Consider the following 18,849-nt stretch of genomic DNA (forward strand, 5'->3'; position numbering starts at 1 on the left):
TGATAATGGCACAAGTGAACATTGTCTTTATCTTGTTAATGGGTGGCAACTGATGGGGAGATAGATGTAGTGAGATGGTGATGGAAATATGGAGAAGCATTTACTGATAGAGAGGAAAGAGGAAGACTGTGGCTCAACTTTGCTGCTCACTGCAGTGACTTCTTCAGTGAGAACCCTTCTGGACATGGTTTAACTTTAGTGGCCTTCCAGATTGATGGAACCTGACCTGGTGGAACCTCATACACTCTAATAACTAGGTCAGTTTATTCTTCCTGAGAGTCATTGTGCTAATGACCTTCATGCTATTATGCAAGCACTTATCAATTTCTTGTTATTAATGGTCATGATTCCATGGAACTCTCTGTGGGGCAGGATGGCTTTTGTAGGCCAAAGAATTCCATTGGAAAATAGTGATAAATCTGTTGATTGCCTGCTTGGCGATTCTAAGATGACCTTAAGTTTTAATAATTTATATTTATTTCTAAAGGTCTAATATATTCCTTCGATTTTAAGTTACTTCAGAAGTGTTTAGATGTTTGGGTGATTTGGATTTGGGAAGTAGGTGGCAACTGTTGCTTACACATTGTGGTCAGAATGTACTGGCTGGACACTACCTTCTTTTTGTGATTAATGAGATTTCTCTCTTTTCAAGTGCAGGGGAGCAGCGTACCTAGTCCTCTCCTCTTCCTTTTAAATTTATTTATTTTTATGTGCATTGGTGTTTTACCTGCTTGTATGTCTGTGAAGGTGTTGGATCCCCTGGAACTGGAATTGTAGAGTTGTGCGCTGCCATGTGGGTGTTGGGAATTAAATCTCAGTCCTCTGAGAGAGTAGCCAGTGCTCCTAACTGCTGAGCTATCTCTCCAGCCCCTCTCCTCCCATTCAAATAAGTGTTTCTTGAAAGAGTATATTTGCTTTTGGAGTGATCCATATTAAACTTCTACTTCATCGAAATCTTCTGGACTACCCAGCACTTCTCTCTGGTCCTTGTTCAGCCTATCTTTACACAATCCACTAGGACTAGGGAGATAAGGGAATGGAGATCGGGGGCAGCACAGCTCTGGAGTGCAGTCCCAAGGTCAGTCTCTTTGCTTGGATCACCCCCCACCAACACCACTGAGAGGGGGGAGGGGAGAAAGGGAGACTGACAGACTTGTTCATGTTTCCCAGGCTGTTGGGAATGCGAGATCATGCTGTCCTGGCTCTTCAACTGATTTTATAGCTCATTCTTGAGTTGTGATGGGAAATTTTTTTTCAGGCTGTTACTATACAAATTGTTGAAGGGACGCCCCCGCATCCTGTGGTTTGTCCTGCCTGCTTGTGTTCTTTAATGAAGGGAGGCCTTTTAAGAAGAATTTAATCTGTGATAAAGGATAAAGAATAGAAAGTGAAGCCTTTGCTCTGTCTGGGAAGCTCTGGAGGCAGCTAAGGAGGAACTCAGTGTGCTGCTTGATGAATGGGGTTGTGCTGGGATCGTACTTGTGATTCTCTCTATTTTCATCTGCCGCTGCCGTTGCATGTGCCCTGTTTTCTGGAATGTAATCTTTGGCTCTGTGCGTCTGAATGCTGCATGGTGTGGAAGAGTCCAGGCTCTGGAGCCACACAGCCAGGGTATGGATCATGTCTCTACTGTTTATTAGCAGTGGGATTCTGGGCAAGATACTGAATTTCTCTGTCTTGATTTACTCATCTATTAAGTTGAAAATAGCACCTATTCATGTATATCGTTGTAGAGATTAAATGAGAGTTAGTATGTCTAAGTGCTTAGACTAGAACACAGAATATACTCAGTACATCCAATAAATATAAGTTGCTATTGTCTCATCTAGTAGGTGGATAGCCTGCTTCAGATTTGTCTGCTGGATAAGTTCACATTAATAAAGGATGGATTCCAACTGCTTACAATTAAAAAGCTTCTAAATGCCAACTGCCTGAATGCTTTGAATTGTTAAATATGTAAATCTATTGAGTGACCACAGACATTGTTTTTGCATGAATGATGGTTTGCTCTCTAAAAAGCTGTCATTTACTGATGTATCAGACTTCCTATGTACTTGTAAGCCTTCTCCATGTAGACAGTCTGGTTTGGGGGCTTTGTTTAATCTAAGCTATCAAAATTTGGATTAATTAAAAATCCCCTGAAGATTTTAACCTTTAGTTGATGTTGCAGTAGTAAGCATTTTCTCTGTTCCATTTACCTCCGTGGTATTGAGTAAACTGGCCAAGTGTCCCGGAGTCCTTCAGTAGCACCGAGGCCATGTGGGTGTGGCTAGAGACCCAAGCATCGTTCCCGGTTCCATAACTCATCATGAAATCCCAATAATCATCTTGCTCTCTTTTTAAAATAGAATGCCACCTGCTTACCTCTAAATGTATTCTCAGTATTAATGAATTATTCACTTGGATGCTGGCAGTAGAGCCTACTCTGAATGTGTCAGTTACTTGTCTATTAAGACAAACATCACGACCAATTCAACTTATGGAAGAAAATATTTACAGGGCTAAGTTCAGAGGATGAGTCGGTAGCCATCATGGTAGATTGTGTGGAAGCAGGCAGGCAGGGTCAGTACTGAAGTGAGCTTACATTCTTATCTGCAAAGAGGAGGCAGAGAGCTAATAGGGAATAATTTTGACTTTTGAAACCTCAAGGCTACCCCTTGTGACACACCTCCTCCAACAAGGCCACACCTCCTAATTCTTTCCAAATAGTTTCACCAAACAGGGACCAAGCGTTCAAATAGATGAGTCTTTGTGGGCCATTTCTTCAAACCACTACACCGATCCTAATTCTCATTGCCATTCACGGGAAGCTACAGCATAGGGTAGGGGTGGGTAAAGTAGAAAGAAGTGGGAGAAGTAGACTAGCCAGCTGTAGATCATATTCCTTCCTAGCTGGAGAAAATTCCTAGCTGGTTAAAATTACCCCACATCTTTGAGCTAAATGTGTGAGCTATTTGTTCTCGTTCTCTCTCTCTCTCTCTCTCTCTCTCTCTCTCTCAAATCGATGGAGTTGGCAAACACTGCTAGTTGAATTATATCCTTAGAGCAATTTGTTATGGTATGGGATTCAAATTTATATTATGCAGGTTCTTGTTTTGTTTTGTTTTGTTTGAGACAGAATCACTACAAAGCCCTATTCTAGAACTCATATAGTCCAGGCTGGCCTTGAACTCACAGAGATCCACTTGCCTCTGCTTCCCAAGTGCTGGGATTAAAGTCTGTGATATTACTTCCGGCTATACTATGTAGTTTAAAAAATATTTTTGTTTATTGTGATTTTCATGAAATGATTTTGAGAACATTCATCCCTCATTTTTTCCTCTAAGTTCTTCCATATCAACTCTACCTCGCTACCCTTCCCTCAGCTTCAGTTTGTGCTGTCTCAGTATTCCTGGATGTGCCACCACCCACTTGGTCACTGTTGTCCTACCAGGAGCCACATACTTAAGAAAACCGACTTTCCCTCCTCTAGAAGTCATCAGCTGTCCATAGCTCCTCTGTTAGGGAAAAAGGCTTGTGAACGCCTTCTCCCCTCTCCATGCTAGACTGTTGCCCCACTTGGTCTTGCGCAGGTCTTGTGCAGACATCTACAGCTGCTCCGAGTTCATGAATGCATGGTCTTTTCCTGTCCAGAAAACAGTTTTGCTCTGGTTTTCTCTGATGCCTTACTTTAGAATCTTATTTCTCTTCTCTCAGGGAGTCAGGCTTGGTAATAAGCATATTTAACTGCTTAACTATCTTGCCACCACCTCTGGCGCCCCTTTTTAGATAGTCTCATGTAGCCCATGCGGGCTTCAAGCTTGAGGATGTTCTTGAACTCTTGATCCTTCTATTGCCCTAATGCAGGGATTGCAGGCCAGTGTTAGCGCTTGTAATATCATGCAGTGTTGGGGATTGAAGCAAGGACTAGTGTAAGCTTGGCAAGTGCTCTACCAACTGAGCTATTATATCCCCTAGCCCCTAATTCGCCTATGTTTGAAAAGAGAACAGAAGTCTATTCTGAAAATACTTAACTATTTTAAAATTTTATTTATTAATTTTATTAATAAATATAGCACACATGTAGAGCTCCGAAGACAACTTGTAGAGTAGGCGTTCTCCTTCCATTATGTGGGTTCCAGAGATTAAAATAAGATTGTCAGGTTTGTGGGAAATGCCTTTCCCTTACTAGCCATTTTGCTGGCCCTCTGAGGACAAAGATGTAAGTGGGTTTTTCTCACTGCTCAAGAAGAACATGGGTCAAAAGATAAAGACTTCAGTGAAATTTGTTCTTATGTTACCACTTCTGATGTGCTCTTTTTGTGTGTCTGCTTGGGTGTGTGCATGTGGAGACCATAGGTCAGCTTTGGGTATGTTCCTCAGAAGCTGTTCACTTTAGTTTTTGAGACAGAGTCTCTCCCAGGGACTTGGGGCTTACTTAACAGCTAGGTGGGCTAGCTGGCTAGCGAGGCCCAGGGACACTGCTGCTCTCTTCTGCCTCAGTGAGTGGTTACAGATGTGCATTCTCATGCCTACCAGCTTTCCTGTGACTGCAGGGGTTAAACCTGGGTCCTCATGCTTGTGTGCAAGCACTTTACCAACTGAGCCATGTCCCTGAGTTGGCATACTTTTGGCATTATTTCATTTTGTTGTTTTTCCGTGTTTATTTCACAAAGCAAATTCATGGAGCCCAAACCTAAATAAAACAAAACAGAAGAAACTGAAAGCAAAACCCACATGTAGCCATTGCTTTAAACACCAAAGGTGTCAACAGTCAACATGAAAAGAATAGACTGGCATTTCTGCTCTGAAGTCTTTTGGTAAATGAATTTAAATTAACCAAAAACTGGTGGCGTCACTTTATAAAGGAAAGTTTGGCCTTTCTCAATGATTTTAGATATTAAGGATATTGGCATTGGGGTGTTTTGGGCTAAACTTCATATTAACCTGCAGGTGGCTCTTGGGATCTAGTCATTTGCAGAATAGCAAATGCAGTCACTTGTGTGGGTCTCTGGTGGGGTGCTTACGGTGTCTCCTGACTGTGTGTATGCTAGCAAGAACACTGTTGTCTTGTTCTTTTGAGTTCGCTTTTGACGTAACTTTCTCAGAGAATTCCTGTTGCCTGGAATTGATGATAGACTTACACCATTTCCTCTTTTTTTCTCAGACGTTCCAACCTCAGAGCAGCCTGAACTGTTCCTAAAGAAACTTCAGCAGTGCTGTGTCATTTTTGACTTCATGGACACGCTATCTGATCTAAAAATGAAAGAATACAAGCGCTCCACTCTTAATGAACTGGTGGACTACATTACAATAAGCAGAGGCTGTCTGACAGAGCAGACTTACCCTGAAGTAGTTAGAATGGTGAGTTGCTTTTTTCGCCGCTGACACTCTTAAGCATCTTCCATAGCCACTCATGGGTGTATTGATTGCAGTGAGGTCACCGAGGTCTCTTCCACAAACAAAGGCCAACCTCCTGAGAGCTAAATGCAAGCACAGCACTAGGATTTGAAGAGCATGATTTCATGGTGATGAAACCCAGACCGTCTCACCGACTGCAGAATGGAAGGAGTGACCTCAGAGTGCGAAGCTGAGGCCAGTGTGCCTTGGATCTCTGCAAAGACACGGGAGAGAGAATCAACCAGTTGTAGATCTGTTTGAAAATATTCAAGCCTGTTGAGTATCTTAACTCCTGCCACCCTTTCATTGTGGCATATTAGAAATGGGATTATACCTAATAAAATTGTGATTTAGAGAACCTAGTTAAGGCCTCTCTTGGCTTTATGATGAATCCCGCTCTCTGTAATTCCCTTGAAGTCAGGAGTGATGCCTTTCATGATGTTAGAACAACAGCACTCTGTGTGCTCCTTAGGAATTACAGGAAGAAACATTTGTATAATGCAAACAGTTATATTCTGACTGTGTCATTAATTACATTAGCCTTTTAAAAATCAAGCCAAAATTTGACTGTTAGGTTTCTGTGGTGTGGTTGCCCTCCTTAGCATCCGAGAAGATTATGAATTGAGAGGTCATTGTTTTGGAGGCAGGTGGGAGGAATGGAGAAGGCTGGTAACTTGATTCATGCAGTGCTGCTGCGGAGGTTCGAAAGGACCCGAGCGTCATTGGGAAGCCCACTAGAGGAACAGGCATGTGGAGTGCCTGCTCAGCATTGGGAGGGGCTTTTAAATATGAGCTTGTGATAGTGATTGGTATGGGACAACCATATAGATCTGAGGGGGAATGGGAAAGAAATATATATGGGACATTAAATATATATATATATGTATATATATGTGTATATATATATATATATATATATATGAGTTGGATTTGTTATTAGTTTACAATAATACGTTATCAAGAGTGTTTTGTAACTTAGCTGTTACACAGGGGGACATTTGGCAATGTCCAGAGCTATGTTTGGTAGTCACAGCTTATGAGAAGAGAGTAATTCCACCGTCTGCTAGGTAGAGGCCACAAATACAATGTTGAGCATTTTAAAAGAGGGAAGGAAGGTTGATTTAGTCTCAGATCCCACCAGTTACACTGTTGGGCAGTCCTTTCCAAACCTCCCAGCCAGACACTTAATGTCTTCTCTTGCCCACCTGTCCTCTGCAGAGCGTGCACTCTTGGTGTGAACTTCTTCTGTGTTCAGAGACACTCAGCTTATAACTTTGTTCTGTGACTTTCTGCAGCTAGCTCATGAGGACAGAAGCATATGCCAATGGGTTTGCATGAATACTTGTGTAAACACACTAATGATGTGCTCCCCGACTTTCTGTACATTCCTTCTTTCACTTAGCAGTTTATCAGTACATGTAAAGCCACACTGTTTTATAACTACCTGGCATTTCAGTGTATGAATATACTGTGTTTAATTAGCAGTTTACCCTTTTAAAAGGGTATCTGTATATTGAGTGATTTTTTTTCTTGTTTTTAAGATTGTAGACTTTTACTTTTATATAGATAGCAAAATTGAAAGTGCAGAGATTTCCCATTTGCCCCAGTTGCCACTCATGTGTGGCCTTTGCTATCACCATCCCGAATGGCACATTTGTCATAATAGGTCAACTACACCGGTACACTGTAATCAACCAGAGTCTGTAGTTTACTTTAGACTCGTGCTTGGTTCTGTGCCTTCTTTGGGTTTGGATAAAAGTCTAGTGACGTGGATGGACCATTACAGTATCACATAGCAGCTTCACGCTGCCATTGCTGGCCTGTTACTGTCTTCCTAGTTCTGCCTTTTGAATCGGGAAGACGCCCTTTTCAGATTGCCTTCTATGTCTTTCCATTCTTGTTTTGATTTTTGAGGTGGGTTAAATATAGTAGAATAGGTTGGCCTGGAAGGTGCTCTGTGGCCTGGGCTGGTCTTAAATTCTCAGCAGCCCTGCATCAGTCTCCCTAGGACTGGAATTAGAGTGCGAACCATCACACCCGGCCAGCTTGTTCTTCTTCGTGCTCAGTTCTATCCCGTTATGTGCCTCAGCCGGTCTTTTCATTCACCTACTAAGTATCTTGGTTTCAAACACATTTTGGCAGTTACAACTAAAGTGCCTCTGGAAATCTTCATGTTTGTGTGGGGCATACATTTTCAGATCCTTTGGGTAGACAGTGAGGGGTGTAATTCCTGGGTCTTAGGATAAATATTTTGTAAGTCACTGTCAAACTAACTCCCAGAGTGACTGAAATGAGAGCCCCGCTGCTCTGTCTCTACAAGCATTTGATCTCCCTCTCTCCCCGTTTCACCCCTTCATGTACTTTAGAGTCTGGCCCTTAATTCTAATTCTTGTTTCCCCCACACGGCTGACTTACAGTGTCAACTCTTTTTGATAGGCCTAGTGCTTTCTCCAGCCTTCATGTCCTCTGCTTCTTGGCAGTCCACTCTTAGGGAATGTGCTGTCCCTTTTCCTTCCACACATGCACCTAATTTTTCCGAGTAAGAGATAAAGTGTCCTAGAGAGGAACTGTCCCGCATGTCTTAGGCTCTGGAATGCCTCTTAGCTGAGCCTAACTGATTTCAGGCTCTGAAATTGTAATGAAGATACTCTATCATTCAGTTATATTGAGTCATTAAACCTACTATTTAGCATAATGCAAAAATTCCTCATTTTGTGAACCAGCTTATCCTTAGCCAGCTTTAGTCTCCTAAGAGTCCATTGTTTCCTGCCCTTCATTCCCGTCTCCTTTAAGCCATTTATATTGCTTTAAGACATTCTTGAGCCCTGCTTTAGGCAGCTTTGAATAGGTTTCATGCATACTGTTCTAGAGCCCTTCAAAGTCACTTTGTGTAGGGTTCTCAGATGTATATTGTCTTTTCATATATAATTTGTAGAATTTGTTAACAACTAATTTGCTATGGCATGTATGCAATTTGGAATATGTATAGGTAAGAAGTTCTTATGATAGAATAGAAAGTAAACCCTCTTGAGTTCAAGGGCCACCTTACTTTATGTCTGAGAATTTCTTCTTTTTGGGGTCCTCAGTTTTCATATGGTATTGAGAAGTCTGCCTAAATAAATGACTGTGCCGTGTGCGCATTGGTGTTCTCAGGACTTCAGTGTGTGTGTACAGGCTAACAGTGTGCTTACTGCCTTCTTCTGTAAGAAGCCTTGGAACCAAAGGTCATTTTGGTTGTCTCTCCCCACCTCTAAGGTTCTTGTGTGCAGAGATTCTGGTACTGCTCATCTCCCTGTGTCATGCCTCTCTTGGAGTGGGGATCGTGAAGATTATCAATAAAGTGTTTAAATCTCTTAGACTAGTCCCTATCACACAGCAGACTATTTAGTAAATAGCATTTGTTTTGTTTTCTGAGACAGGGTTTCTCTGTGTAGCTCTGGCTGTCCTGGAAAACTCACTCTGTAGACTAGGCTGTCTTCAAACTCACAGAGATCCATCTGCACCTGCCTCCCTAGTGCTGAGATTAAAGGCGTGCACCATCACTAATAAATAACATTATTATGCTTTGCTATTAGATACTTGAATATGCATGGCCCCTGTTTATAGATTTTACATTCTCTATCAGCTGGATGTATTCTGTTCCATTGCCTTAGTTTCTCTCAATTTCTGTAGCTCCAAGATGCTCCTGCCTGGGGAGTAGTCACCTGCCCCTACCTGCTCCTCTTGTGGTTGTGAAATGAAACCCTTCACCTGGATAAGGAAGTCATGGTGTTTTAGTGAAATGCTAGCTGGGTTTTGAAAACCAGGATGAGGAATGAGTCAGGATGACATGGCATGCTGTCAGCCTTAATACCCAAAGCTGACCCAACCTGTTAGACCTATACTTGGAGAGTTGGTTTTCTTATGAGGGGCAAATGAAGTAGAAAGGAAGGTATGAGTTTGGGAAGCCACTTTTACCATCCAAATTAAGTCTGGGTACCACTCACAAGCTACTAGAATGAAAGAAAAACATTTTATGTGTAAATATAATCAACAGCATATCATACAACCTACCTCCAGGGGAAGAGTGGTTATAGAGGGCAGAGTCCCAGGGAGAGCATGTGGAAGCCGTTGCCCATATTTCTCATCTTAACTAGTGAGTCTTTGGTAACTCATTTTTCTCCCAAGCTTCAGTTTCTTCTCTTCTTAGTGAAGGGAGCTGATGATATCTCAGATCCTTCCAGTTCTGAAACGGATGACTTTTGACCGACACTATCCAAGTCATTTAGAATGGCTTTCTCAAGGTTTACTAAGCACTTCCCAGAGTAGCTGTTCACTTAGGTAAGTGGTTTCTTTTGTATTTTTGTGGTGTCTTCTCTAATGGAAAAAGGTATCAGGACCTTTCGTTACTTTAGGCTTTGTTGTATTGTACTCTACATTCTCTCTAGGGTCAAACTTTCGTTTTTATGGCTTTTTTTTTTGAGTTACATTCTATTTATAATGTCTTTTGGTTTTGTCACATGTAGCCATTTGAAATATTTCTTAGAATTTTTTTGCCTTCCAATAGTCTATTCATTTTTTTTTTTTTTTGTTTTTTGTTTTTTGTTTTTCGAGACAGGGTTTCCCTGTAGTTTCTAGAGCCTGTCCTGGAACTAGCTCTTGTAGACCAGGCTGGCCTCGAACTCAGAGATCCGCCTGCCTCTGCCTCCTGAGTGCTGGGATTAAATAGTCTATTCATTTTTATTTATCTAAATTGGATATCTCTCTCTCTCTGTGTTTTTTTTTTTTTTTTTTCCCAAGACAGTTTTTCTGTGTGATAGTCCTAGCTGTCCTGGAATTAGCTCTGTAGACCAGGCTGGGCTCGAACTCACAGAGATCTGCCTGCCATTGTCTCCTGAGTGCTGGGGTTAAAGGCATGCCACCACCACTACCCTGCTGAACTATGTAGATTTTTATATCTGTATTTGTATTTGCATATCTTTAAAAAAATACTTCATTTGAGGGTACTCCAAATGTGAGATATAGTCTTGTTGGTAAAAGCATTGGCTTTGTTAGTTCTTAGTGGTATTTATTGAATGACTTAATACCATGCTTTTACTTAAAAAAAAAATTGGTGGTGTTGAATGTCAAACTCAGTACATTATATATTCTAGGCAAACATCACAGCACTATATAGTGGCATTTCATTTGTATTTTAATAAAGAAAGCTTGCCAGAAGATCAGAGAATAAAACAGCCCCATTGATCAGCCTTACATACCAGGCAGTGGTAACACACACCTTTAATCCCATAGTTTGCCATAGAAACCAGGCGGTGCATGCCTTCAATCCCAGTGGTGCACACCTTTAATCCCAGTCCTAGAGAGGAATATAAGATGGGAGGAGACAGCTCTCAGTCTCATTCTGAGATTCCTGGAGGCAGGATCACCATTTTGGACTGAGGTCAAGGTAAGAGTCTGGCTGCTTTTGCTTTTTGAATCTTTAGTTTGAACCCCTGTATCAGTCTTTGAGCTTTAATTAATCGTGCATCAGCATTGAGCTATATTCCCAGCCTTTGGTTTGTTTGAGACAGGACCTCGGTATGTAGCGTAGGCTGGCAAGAACTTACTTTGTAGCCTAAGTCAGTCTCACTTTATGATAGAGATTACGTGCATGTGCCACCATATCCGGTTCATACGCATATTATTGTTTGAATGATTAAAAAAGGCTGTTATTTCCTGCCAACAGTAGAAAGTGTAATGTGAGCAAATTAAAAGATGTTATACTAATACAATTATATATTAGGTAAGGAGGGAAGAGAAAGAAAAGGTTGATTCGAGGTAGGTGTGTGTGTGTGGGGGGGGGTCATGGCAGAGTATCCAGAATGAGTAAATTTTTAATAGGATATGAAAAGATTTTCCAGGTGACTGAACTACCAGGGAATCCCCAAACCACTTGCTATACAGGAGATGTGGTGCCATGTTGTAGCATTAACAGTTGTTTGTGCGCATGTGCACAAGTGAGCGCCAAGTGTAGGCAGCTGAAGATGTTAATGTGTGTCAGTTTGTGGAAGTACCTTGTAGACAGTGGAGACCCATCAGAAGGCTTGAAGTAGAAGACTGGTATATTTGTGTGTGTGTGTGTGTGTGTATGTATGCATATATATTTGTATACATATACATGTACATATATATTGTATTTTTTTAATTTTCTTTTTTGGTTTTTCAAGACAGGGTTTCTCTGTGTAGCTTTGAACCCTTTTGTGTAACTCACTCTGTAGACCAGGCTGGTCTCGAACTCAGAGATCCGCCTGCCTCTGCCCCCCAACCCTCAGTGCTGGGATTTAAGGTGTGCGCCACTACCATCTGGCTGGCTGGCATTTTATATTTTAATAGCAGCAGAACAGATAGAGTGTGGTAAAGTCAGGTCACTAGGGGAGTGCTGCACTGGCAAAGATGTGCAGCCGTAAGCCAATAGCAGGTGATAGGGTAGGAAAGCAAGAAAGGGAGGGAGGGAGGGAGGGAAGGAGGGAAGGAGGGAGGGAAACTCATGAGAGTCACCTATAAGTGCAGAAAAACCACTTATAGTTTATGTGGCTGTTTTGAGAGGAAGGAGATTCGATGGCTGTGGCATAAGCCCCTGTGGTGGTTTAGGTGGCTGTGGTCATTGGGCTTCTGTTAAGGGACAGCAGGTTTTGCTTGGAAGCTGAGGAGTTGAGTTTTTGTGGTTGCTGTTGAAGTTCCTGTGGGAAGTCTAATGTGGAAAGGCAGATACAGAACTGCTCATTGTCAGCATGGGGATGTGCAGGAGGCAGGTACAAGGATGGGTCTCTGCTCTCTGTTCCATGGTCCAGGTGAGAGCAAGGTGGTTGAGGAGTGGGCAGAACGAGGAAGTTAAGACCATGGAGACGGACAGTGATTCCTCCTGTAGCAGTGGGACCTAGGATATGCTGGCTTCATTTGAGTTCTCTACAAAAACTACACAACTTTATCACATGGTCACTGCTGTTATTATTTTCATATTTTGTCTTTATGACTTGACTAGTCTTGGCTTCAAGCCTGCATTGTTCCCAGTGTGTGATTAAATCTCTCAGTATACTGCAGACTGAGGACATTTCGAGTTTCAGAGTTAATGCAGCTTTAGTATAAAGTATATCGAACAGTCTTTTCTTTCTCTTGAGATCTCCCTTGAGTCCTTCATATTGTTTCTCAGCCACGAGTCCCCCCCTCCCCCCCACTTTCAAATTATATCATGTCACTTGATTATCTCAGTGCTCATTGTTTAAAAATACATTCTTGGTTTAACTGGAAACCATAGCTCTGATTAGCCTCCTACTAGACTAATACAGTTCTGTGGAGAATTAGAAATTCTCAATTAAGGGCCTCAGAGTCTGCTTACAAATTAATTTAGGATGCTTTGTTAACTGTGTGTCCTGTTGACTGAAAGATAAAGGACTTCTTGTTATTAATATAGCATTAGCTTATTAAATGCAGCGTTGGAAATGGTAACAGATGGGAATGTAAGGACTTGTCGCTTATCATGTCTTGCATTTGATAGCGAATACAATTATACCCTGACTAGATTTTGGAGAGAACTAAATGGTGCTATATGAGAAAGGTGCTTGCTAACTAGAGTTATTGGGAAAATTTGAGAATTGGTAAGTTCAAGATATAGGACCGCAGAAGCATATTAGAAATTTAGATTCTTGGTACATAAGAGAGAGGTTACGACTGTAATAATGAAGTCACTAAAAAACATTTTTAGAAAGAATAGAAAGAATCAACTAGGCAAGGCCAGAGGCAGATGTTACACTTTACCATTTGTCCGAGGAACAGAAACTGACAGGTATTTTGCCTTTTCCTTGAACTGTCACCCTGTGCTCCTCTGGTTAATGTTCCTTTAGCAGTATTTATTGTCTTGAGGTACGCAGATTTATTTCCTGGTGTTACTGAACTCTGTAATATTGACTGCAATTTTATGTGCATGTTCTGTGTATTTTTATGTGGAAGGAAAGATTCTCAAATGGTTTAAATTTGATTTTGCCATATGTGCATTAACCATCTGCACTAGATGTTCAGGTGAGAGCATGAAACTGCCTGAAACTGGAATTTGCTCTGTGAAGAGGTCTTTCTCTTTGTTCCCCAGTGATAGGGACTGAACCCATGCACTTTTCCCACTGAAACTGCACCTCCAACCTACATAGGAGGGTCTTTGTTCATGTATTCAGTATCGTAAGTGTATGTATAACTGTTTAGATTTTCTGTTTTAGTATTTTTATTACTGTGTATTAATTATAATAGGTTTCATTATAGCATTTTCACACTTCGACCTATTTTGGTCATAATTCACTCCTTCCTTCTGTTGCTCTCCATTGTTTCCCTGTCTGCTAATCCTTTTCTCTTCCCAACTAGCCCTGCTTCTACCTTTGTGCCCCTTTCCTTTTTGGGAGCATGGGATCTGGTGAGTTTGAGTAGTTACATGCGAATGGGCCAGGATGTAGCGGTTTGCTTACACGTTCCTGAGCACCTCCACCATTGGCCATGCCATTGAAGGAAATGTATTCTTCCTCCATCAACTGTTAACTACATATAAATTCTCATGGAAGGTTGGAGGTTCATTGAGCCCTCCTGCTCCCAGGCAGTATACACAGTCTTGTGCAGATCTTCTGTAGGTATCACAGTTGCTGGTTGTTGAAGAGTGCCACAGTCATGCCATGTCCCTAAGCTAGCATTGCACACTAGTTCCTTCCCACTTTGTCCAGCTCCTCTGGTCTTTCTACCCCTTCTTTATGTTCCTTGAACCTCATAGGAGGTGATTCAGATGTTCTGTTATGGATGTATTCAGTAGTCATTTGTTCTTTTAAAAAAAAGTACTGGGGCTAGAAAGATGGCGCAGTGATTAATAGCATTGCCTGCTTAAGAGCACGTAGTGGTTTACAGCCATCTATAACTCAATCTTGGGAGATCTGTTGCCCTCTTCTGACCTCTGAGGGCACTGCATGTACATGGTGCACAAATGCATATGCAAGGAAAACACCCATACCTATAAAATAAAAGTAAATAATAAATCTTATGTGTGTGGGTGTGTCTGTGTAAAGATTTGTATATATAAGTGAATGTGCCTGTGGAGGCCAGAAGAGGGTGTTGGATCCTTTGGAGACGAAGTTACAGGTGAGTGTGAAGTGCTGACGTGGGTGCTGAGAATTAAACTTGGATCTTCAGTAAGAGTAGTTTGAACTCTTAACTGCTGAGCCATCTCTCTAGCCCTAGTCATTTCTTCTTTTTTTTTTTTTTCCGTTTTCTCTTTTAGATTTTATATGTATTAGTGTTTTGCTACATCTATGTGTTTGTTTAGCAAGTTTGTGCCTGGTGCTTGCAGAGGTCAGAAAAGGGTCTTGGATTCCCTGGCATTGGAGTTATAGATAGTTATGAGCCACCAGAGATACTGGGAACTGAGACCAGCAAGTGCTCTTAACCATGGAGCCATCTCCTCAGCCCTTAATCATTTGTTCTTAATGCTCGACCTTTATTAGTCTCTGTTGTCACTACTGATCACTACAAAGGAAAGACTCCATGACCAGAGCTTCTGGCAGCACTATTTTAAGGCCATTTGCAGTTGTTTTGAAAACAGTTTGACAGGTGCATCATGTCCATTTTTCAAAGCAGCGGTGGCTTCCCACAAATGCCGTGACCTCCCCAGCCATGGCCTTTGACTGGGTTCGTGATACCATGTGTGGATTCTGTGCTGTAGGACAGGCAACAGTCAGGAAGTGGTTGGTTACTGTCGTGACAGACTGACCATTGTTTCGCGAACAGGCTGATCCTGTGGGCTGGACAGGATTGCTCATGTGGTCTACAGCTGCATGAGACTGTTGTCGCCTGTTCTCCCCTAGGAGCCTGCATAGCGCCTTCTGATGCCGTGAAGGCTAGGCCACAGGGAGGAAGTTTCCAGGCCGAATCTAGTTTGCTTTCTTTGTGTTCTACCAGAATGGACAACCAATAGCAATGGCAATTGGGTTATTTGGGGGCCTCCAGGAGGCTCCCTGACCAACAGCTTTTAGGGTGGTAGCCCACCCCTGGCACTGCGATTTTCATTTAATAAGCTGTTGCTTCTGGGAGCAACTTTATCTTAATGTCAGTTTGGGTAGGTTGTTAATAACAGTTAACACAATTAGAATTTCAGTTATATATTGATTTGTGTATTTGTGTGTATGTGTTGCCTCTGTACTATGCTTTTCCCTTTAAACTTTTTCTTTTTCTTTTTTTTTTTTTGAGACAGGGTTTCTCTTTGTATTTCTGACTGTCTTGGAACTAATTTTGTAGACAAGGCTTGGACTTGAACTCAGAGATCCACCTGCCTCTACCTCTTGAGTGCTAGAATTAAAGATTGTGCCACCATGCCTTCCCCCCTTGAATTTTTCTGAATCTAAAGATCCTCCCTCCCTCCCTCCCTTCCCCCCTCCCTCCCTCCCCCCCCTCCCTCCCTCCCTCCCTCCCTCCCTAGATTTTGTATTTTATGTATGTGGGTGTTTTGTCTGCATATGTGCACACCTGAAGAGGACATTGGATCCCAGGGGACTACATTCATGGGCTGTTGTGAGTCACTGTGTTAATGCTGAACATAGGACTTCTCAAAGAACAAGCAGCCAGTGCTCTTAACCACTGAGCTGTCTCTCCAGCCCTAAATCTAAAGATTCTTAAGTCATTTTTTGTATTTTTGGTTGCTTCTGACAAGGGCAGCTGATATGTTGATTGTGGGTAGCCATGTTCACTCTTTAATGGAGAAAAACTTAATTATCTTTTGAAAATTTCATGCATAGTTAGAATGTGTTGATCATACTTCTCACTTTCTTCTAGCTTCTCTGTAAGTCACCTACATAATTTTTCCTGATATATTTGTATATTCATGCCCTTCCTGTCTTAACAATTTTTTGTCCTTCAAGAATTCTTCAGAACTTTGAGAGAGATTTTAACTATTTTTCTTAACTATTTTCTTAAAACAATAATCCGTTTTACTTAGGAAATAACTATTTGCTTAATTTCCAAATTGTAGCCCTTCTAGCCTAACTGCTTTAACTAAGGTTGTTCGATGTTTCCAGTATATGTAATGTTCTTTGAGAGGTGTGGCCTGTCAATCACTGATATCCGATAATATCATCCCGCTGTACTGAGAGTCCACTTCTGTCCCTATCCCCCCCCCCCCAAAAAAAAAAAACTGGCAGCAGAGGCGTGCAGAGTAATTAGAGTACTGCGTTCAGGTTGTAGTGTCTCTCCCCAACCTTTTAACTTACCCTTGGAAATGAACATACAGTTTATAGGTATAGCAGTGCTTGAAAAGTCCACTCAGAAGGGGGACATTGCAGCATGGATAAGAGGATCTTAAACAGGCCTGGCTCTTGGCATTTGTACGGTATAGTTATTTCTTTGCCTAGAGATGGGAGAGGTGGGAGGAAGGGAGAGAAGGAGAGAAGGGTTGATTCTCCCAGAAGAAAGCGGCTTGTACCACACTGGTGGGGGATTATCAGAAAAAAGCAGAGAAAGCAAGTGTCCTCAGCATGGAATTCTCAGAGACTGTAATGCCCGAGGCAGAACTTTGGCAGGAAAAGGAGGAGCAGGTCATTTCCAGGAGGGAGCTGGCTCCTGACCAATATTTAAAGGCAAACCTGGTCTGTGAGGAAGACAAGACCAGATGTGCTGCCCAGTGACTTCTGAGATTCCCCTGCAGTGTGGAGAGAGGAAAAGGGCCTTGGGGAGTGAAAGCACACGTGCTCCTCAGAGTTCCCGAGCAATGGGAAGAGAAAACAGGATGTGTCCTGGCAGAGAGCGGCTATGAGCTCGGGGATGACACATACGAGAAAGATGCCTATGAGTAAAAATAGGACTGGCTATGATTATTTGATAAGCTGCAGAGCAAGTAGACATTTTTAATAAAATGTCTGAACAAGCTTTAGTGAAGATATTTCTGGGCTCTTGGAACTATAGGTAACAGAAGATTTTATTAAAGAATAATTTTGAAAGCCAGGCATGGTGACACATGCCTTTAATCCCATCACTCTGGATGCAGTGAGTTCAAGGCAAGCCTGTCTACAGAGCGAGTTTCAGAACAGCCAGTGGTATACAGAGAATCCTTGTCTCAAAAAACCAAAAGAAGGGGCTAGTTTTGATATATTGTGTGTTGCCCACTGCGCAGGAGTTGAGCCCATTGGTGGGTGAGGCAGAACACTGTCTGGACTAATTCAGGCACTTCCTTTTCAGGGCCTTTGGTATTTTCCTTAAAAAACAAACAAAAATAAAAACCCAACAAAGTTCAAGTTTTGTTACGATGAGATGATAAAGGTGCTAGAAAATGGAGCTTTTTAATCTGTGATGCTATTGATAAGAGTGTGGGGACTAAAGGGATCCGTAAGGTAGTGATGTTGAAATGGTGTGTGAGCCAGCAGCAGGCTGTTATCTACTGGCAGGGTCTGTGTGGTAGATGGATGTCATGTGTGCATTGTTTATCCATAAGCTAGTTTAGGGCATTGTTTGACCAATGAAAGGTCATAGAGACCAAGAAACAGGTGCTCAAGAAGAGGTAGTGACAGTTTGTAGTGTTTCTTTTTTAGTGTTTCCCTCCCTCCCTCCCTCCCTCCCTCCCTCCCTCCCTCCCTCCCTCCCTCCCTCCCTCCCTCCCTCCCTCCCTCCCTCTTTCCCTCCCTCATTTTTTGATTGATTTTTACTTTATGTGTATGAGTGTTTTGCCTGCATGTATGTCTGAACCACATATGTGCATACAGTGCCCACAGAGGCCTTAAATCCTCTGGAACTGGATGACTCACTAATGTGCATGCTGGGAGTTGGACCCAGGTCCCCTGGAAGAGCAACCAATGACTCTTAGCCACTGAGCCATCTCTTCATCCCAGCATAGTGTTTCCAGGTGGGAGCGAGGACCCTTGGCCAGAAGTACACATCAGGAATAGGTTGTGCTTTCTTTTAAAATCCCAACTCTCAGAGGCTTTCTTTTAAAATGCCAATTTTTTTTTCATAGTGTTAGCCGATTTTGAATCTCCATGTTCAAACGAGTTGTTCAGCATTTATGATCTCAAAAAAAAAAAAAAATCTCATGTTAAAGCCAAAGAATTCTTTTATCAGTTTGTAGGTTTTGGCTCTCAGAAACTACCAGTTCTCCAGGTTGAGCAAGCTTGTCTCCTGGCCTGCCTGAGGGGGCTGTGGTGAGGGGAATCGGGGATAGGGCCTGTCTGCAGACGCCAGTGGCACTAGGGTCTGTGCTGTGTTTATGCAGCGTGAACACTGACTGCTGCCGTGTTTACACCTCGATATTTGGATTCTAAGATTTAATATCAACAATCTTCACTTTTGTATTCACTGCTACATTTCCAATTTTGGAGAGAATGCAATATAGTCATCTCTGCATGAAGTTTTATTTCCCTGTGATGGTTTTGTGTGGGGATGACAGACTAGATAACTAATTCAACATCCCTGTAACCATTTCATCGGGTAAAAAGATGTCCTGTG

General features: G+C 42.1%; 1 protein-coding gene across 2 annotated transcripts in view; it reads left to right on the forward strand.

Moving 5' to 3' along the window:
• The window catches only part of Ppp2r5e (protein phosphatase 2 regulatory subunit B'epsilon), a 144,580-nt gene that overhangs the window by 71,237 nt on the left and 54,494 nt on the right, over positions 1-18,849 (forward strand). For both annotated transcript variants that reach the window (XM_038336779.2, XM_038336780.2), the window contains exon 3: positions 5,147-5,343. In XM_038336779.2, coding sequence (XP_038192707.1) covers positions 5,147-5,343 — 197 coding nt within the window. The remainder of the gene's footprint in view (positions 1-5,146; positions 5,344-18,849) is intronic.

Source organism: Arvicola amphibius, chromosome 7 (assembly GCF_903992535.2).
Source record: "Arvicola amphibius chromosome 7, mArvAmp1.2, whole genome shotgun sequence".
In the NCBI taxonomy this organism is placed as follows: domain Eukaryota; kingdom Metazoa; phylum Chordata; class Mammalia; order Rodentia; family Cricetidae; genus Arvicola; species Arvicola amphibius.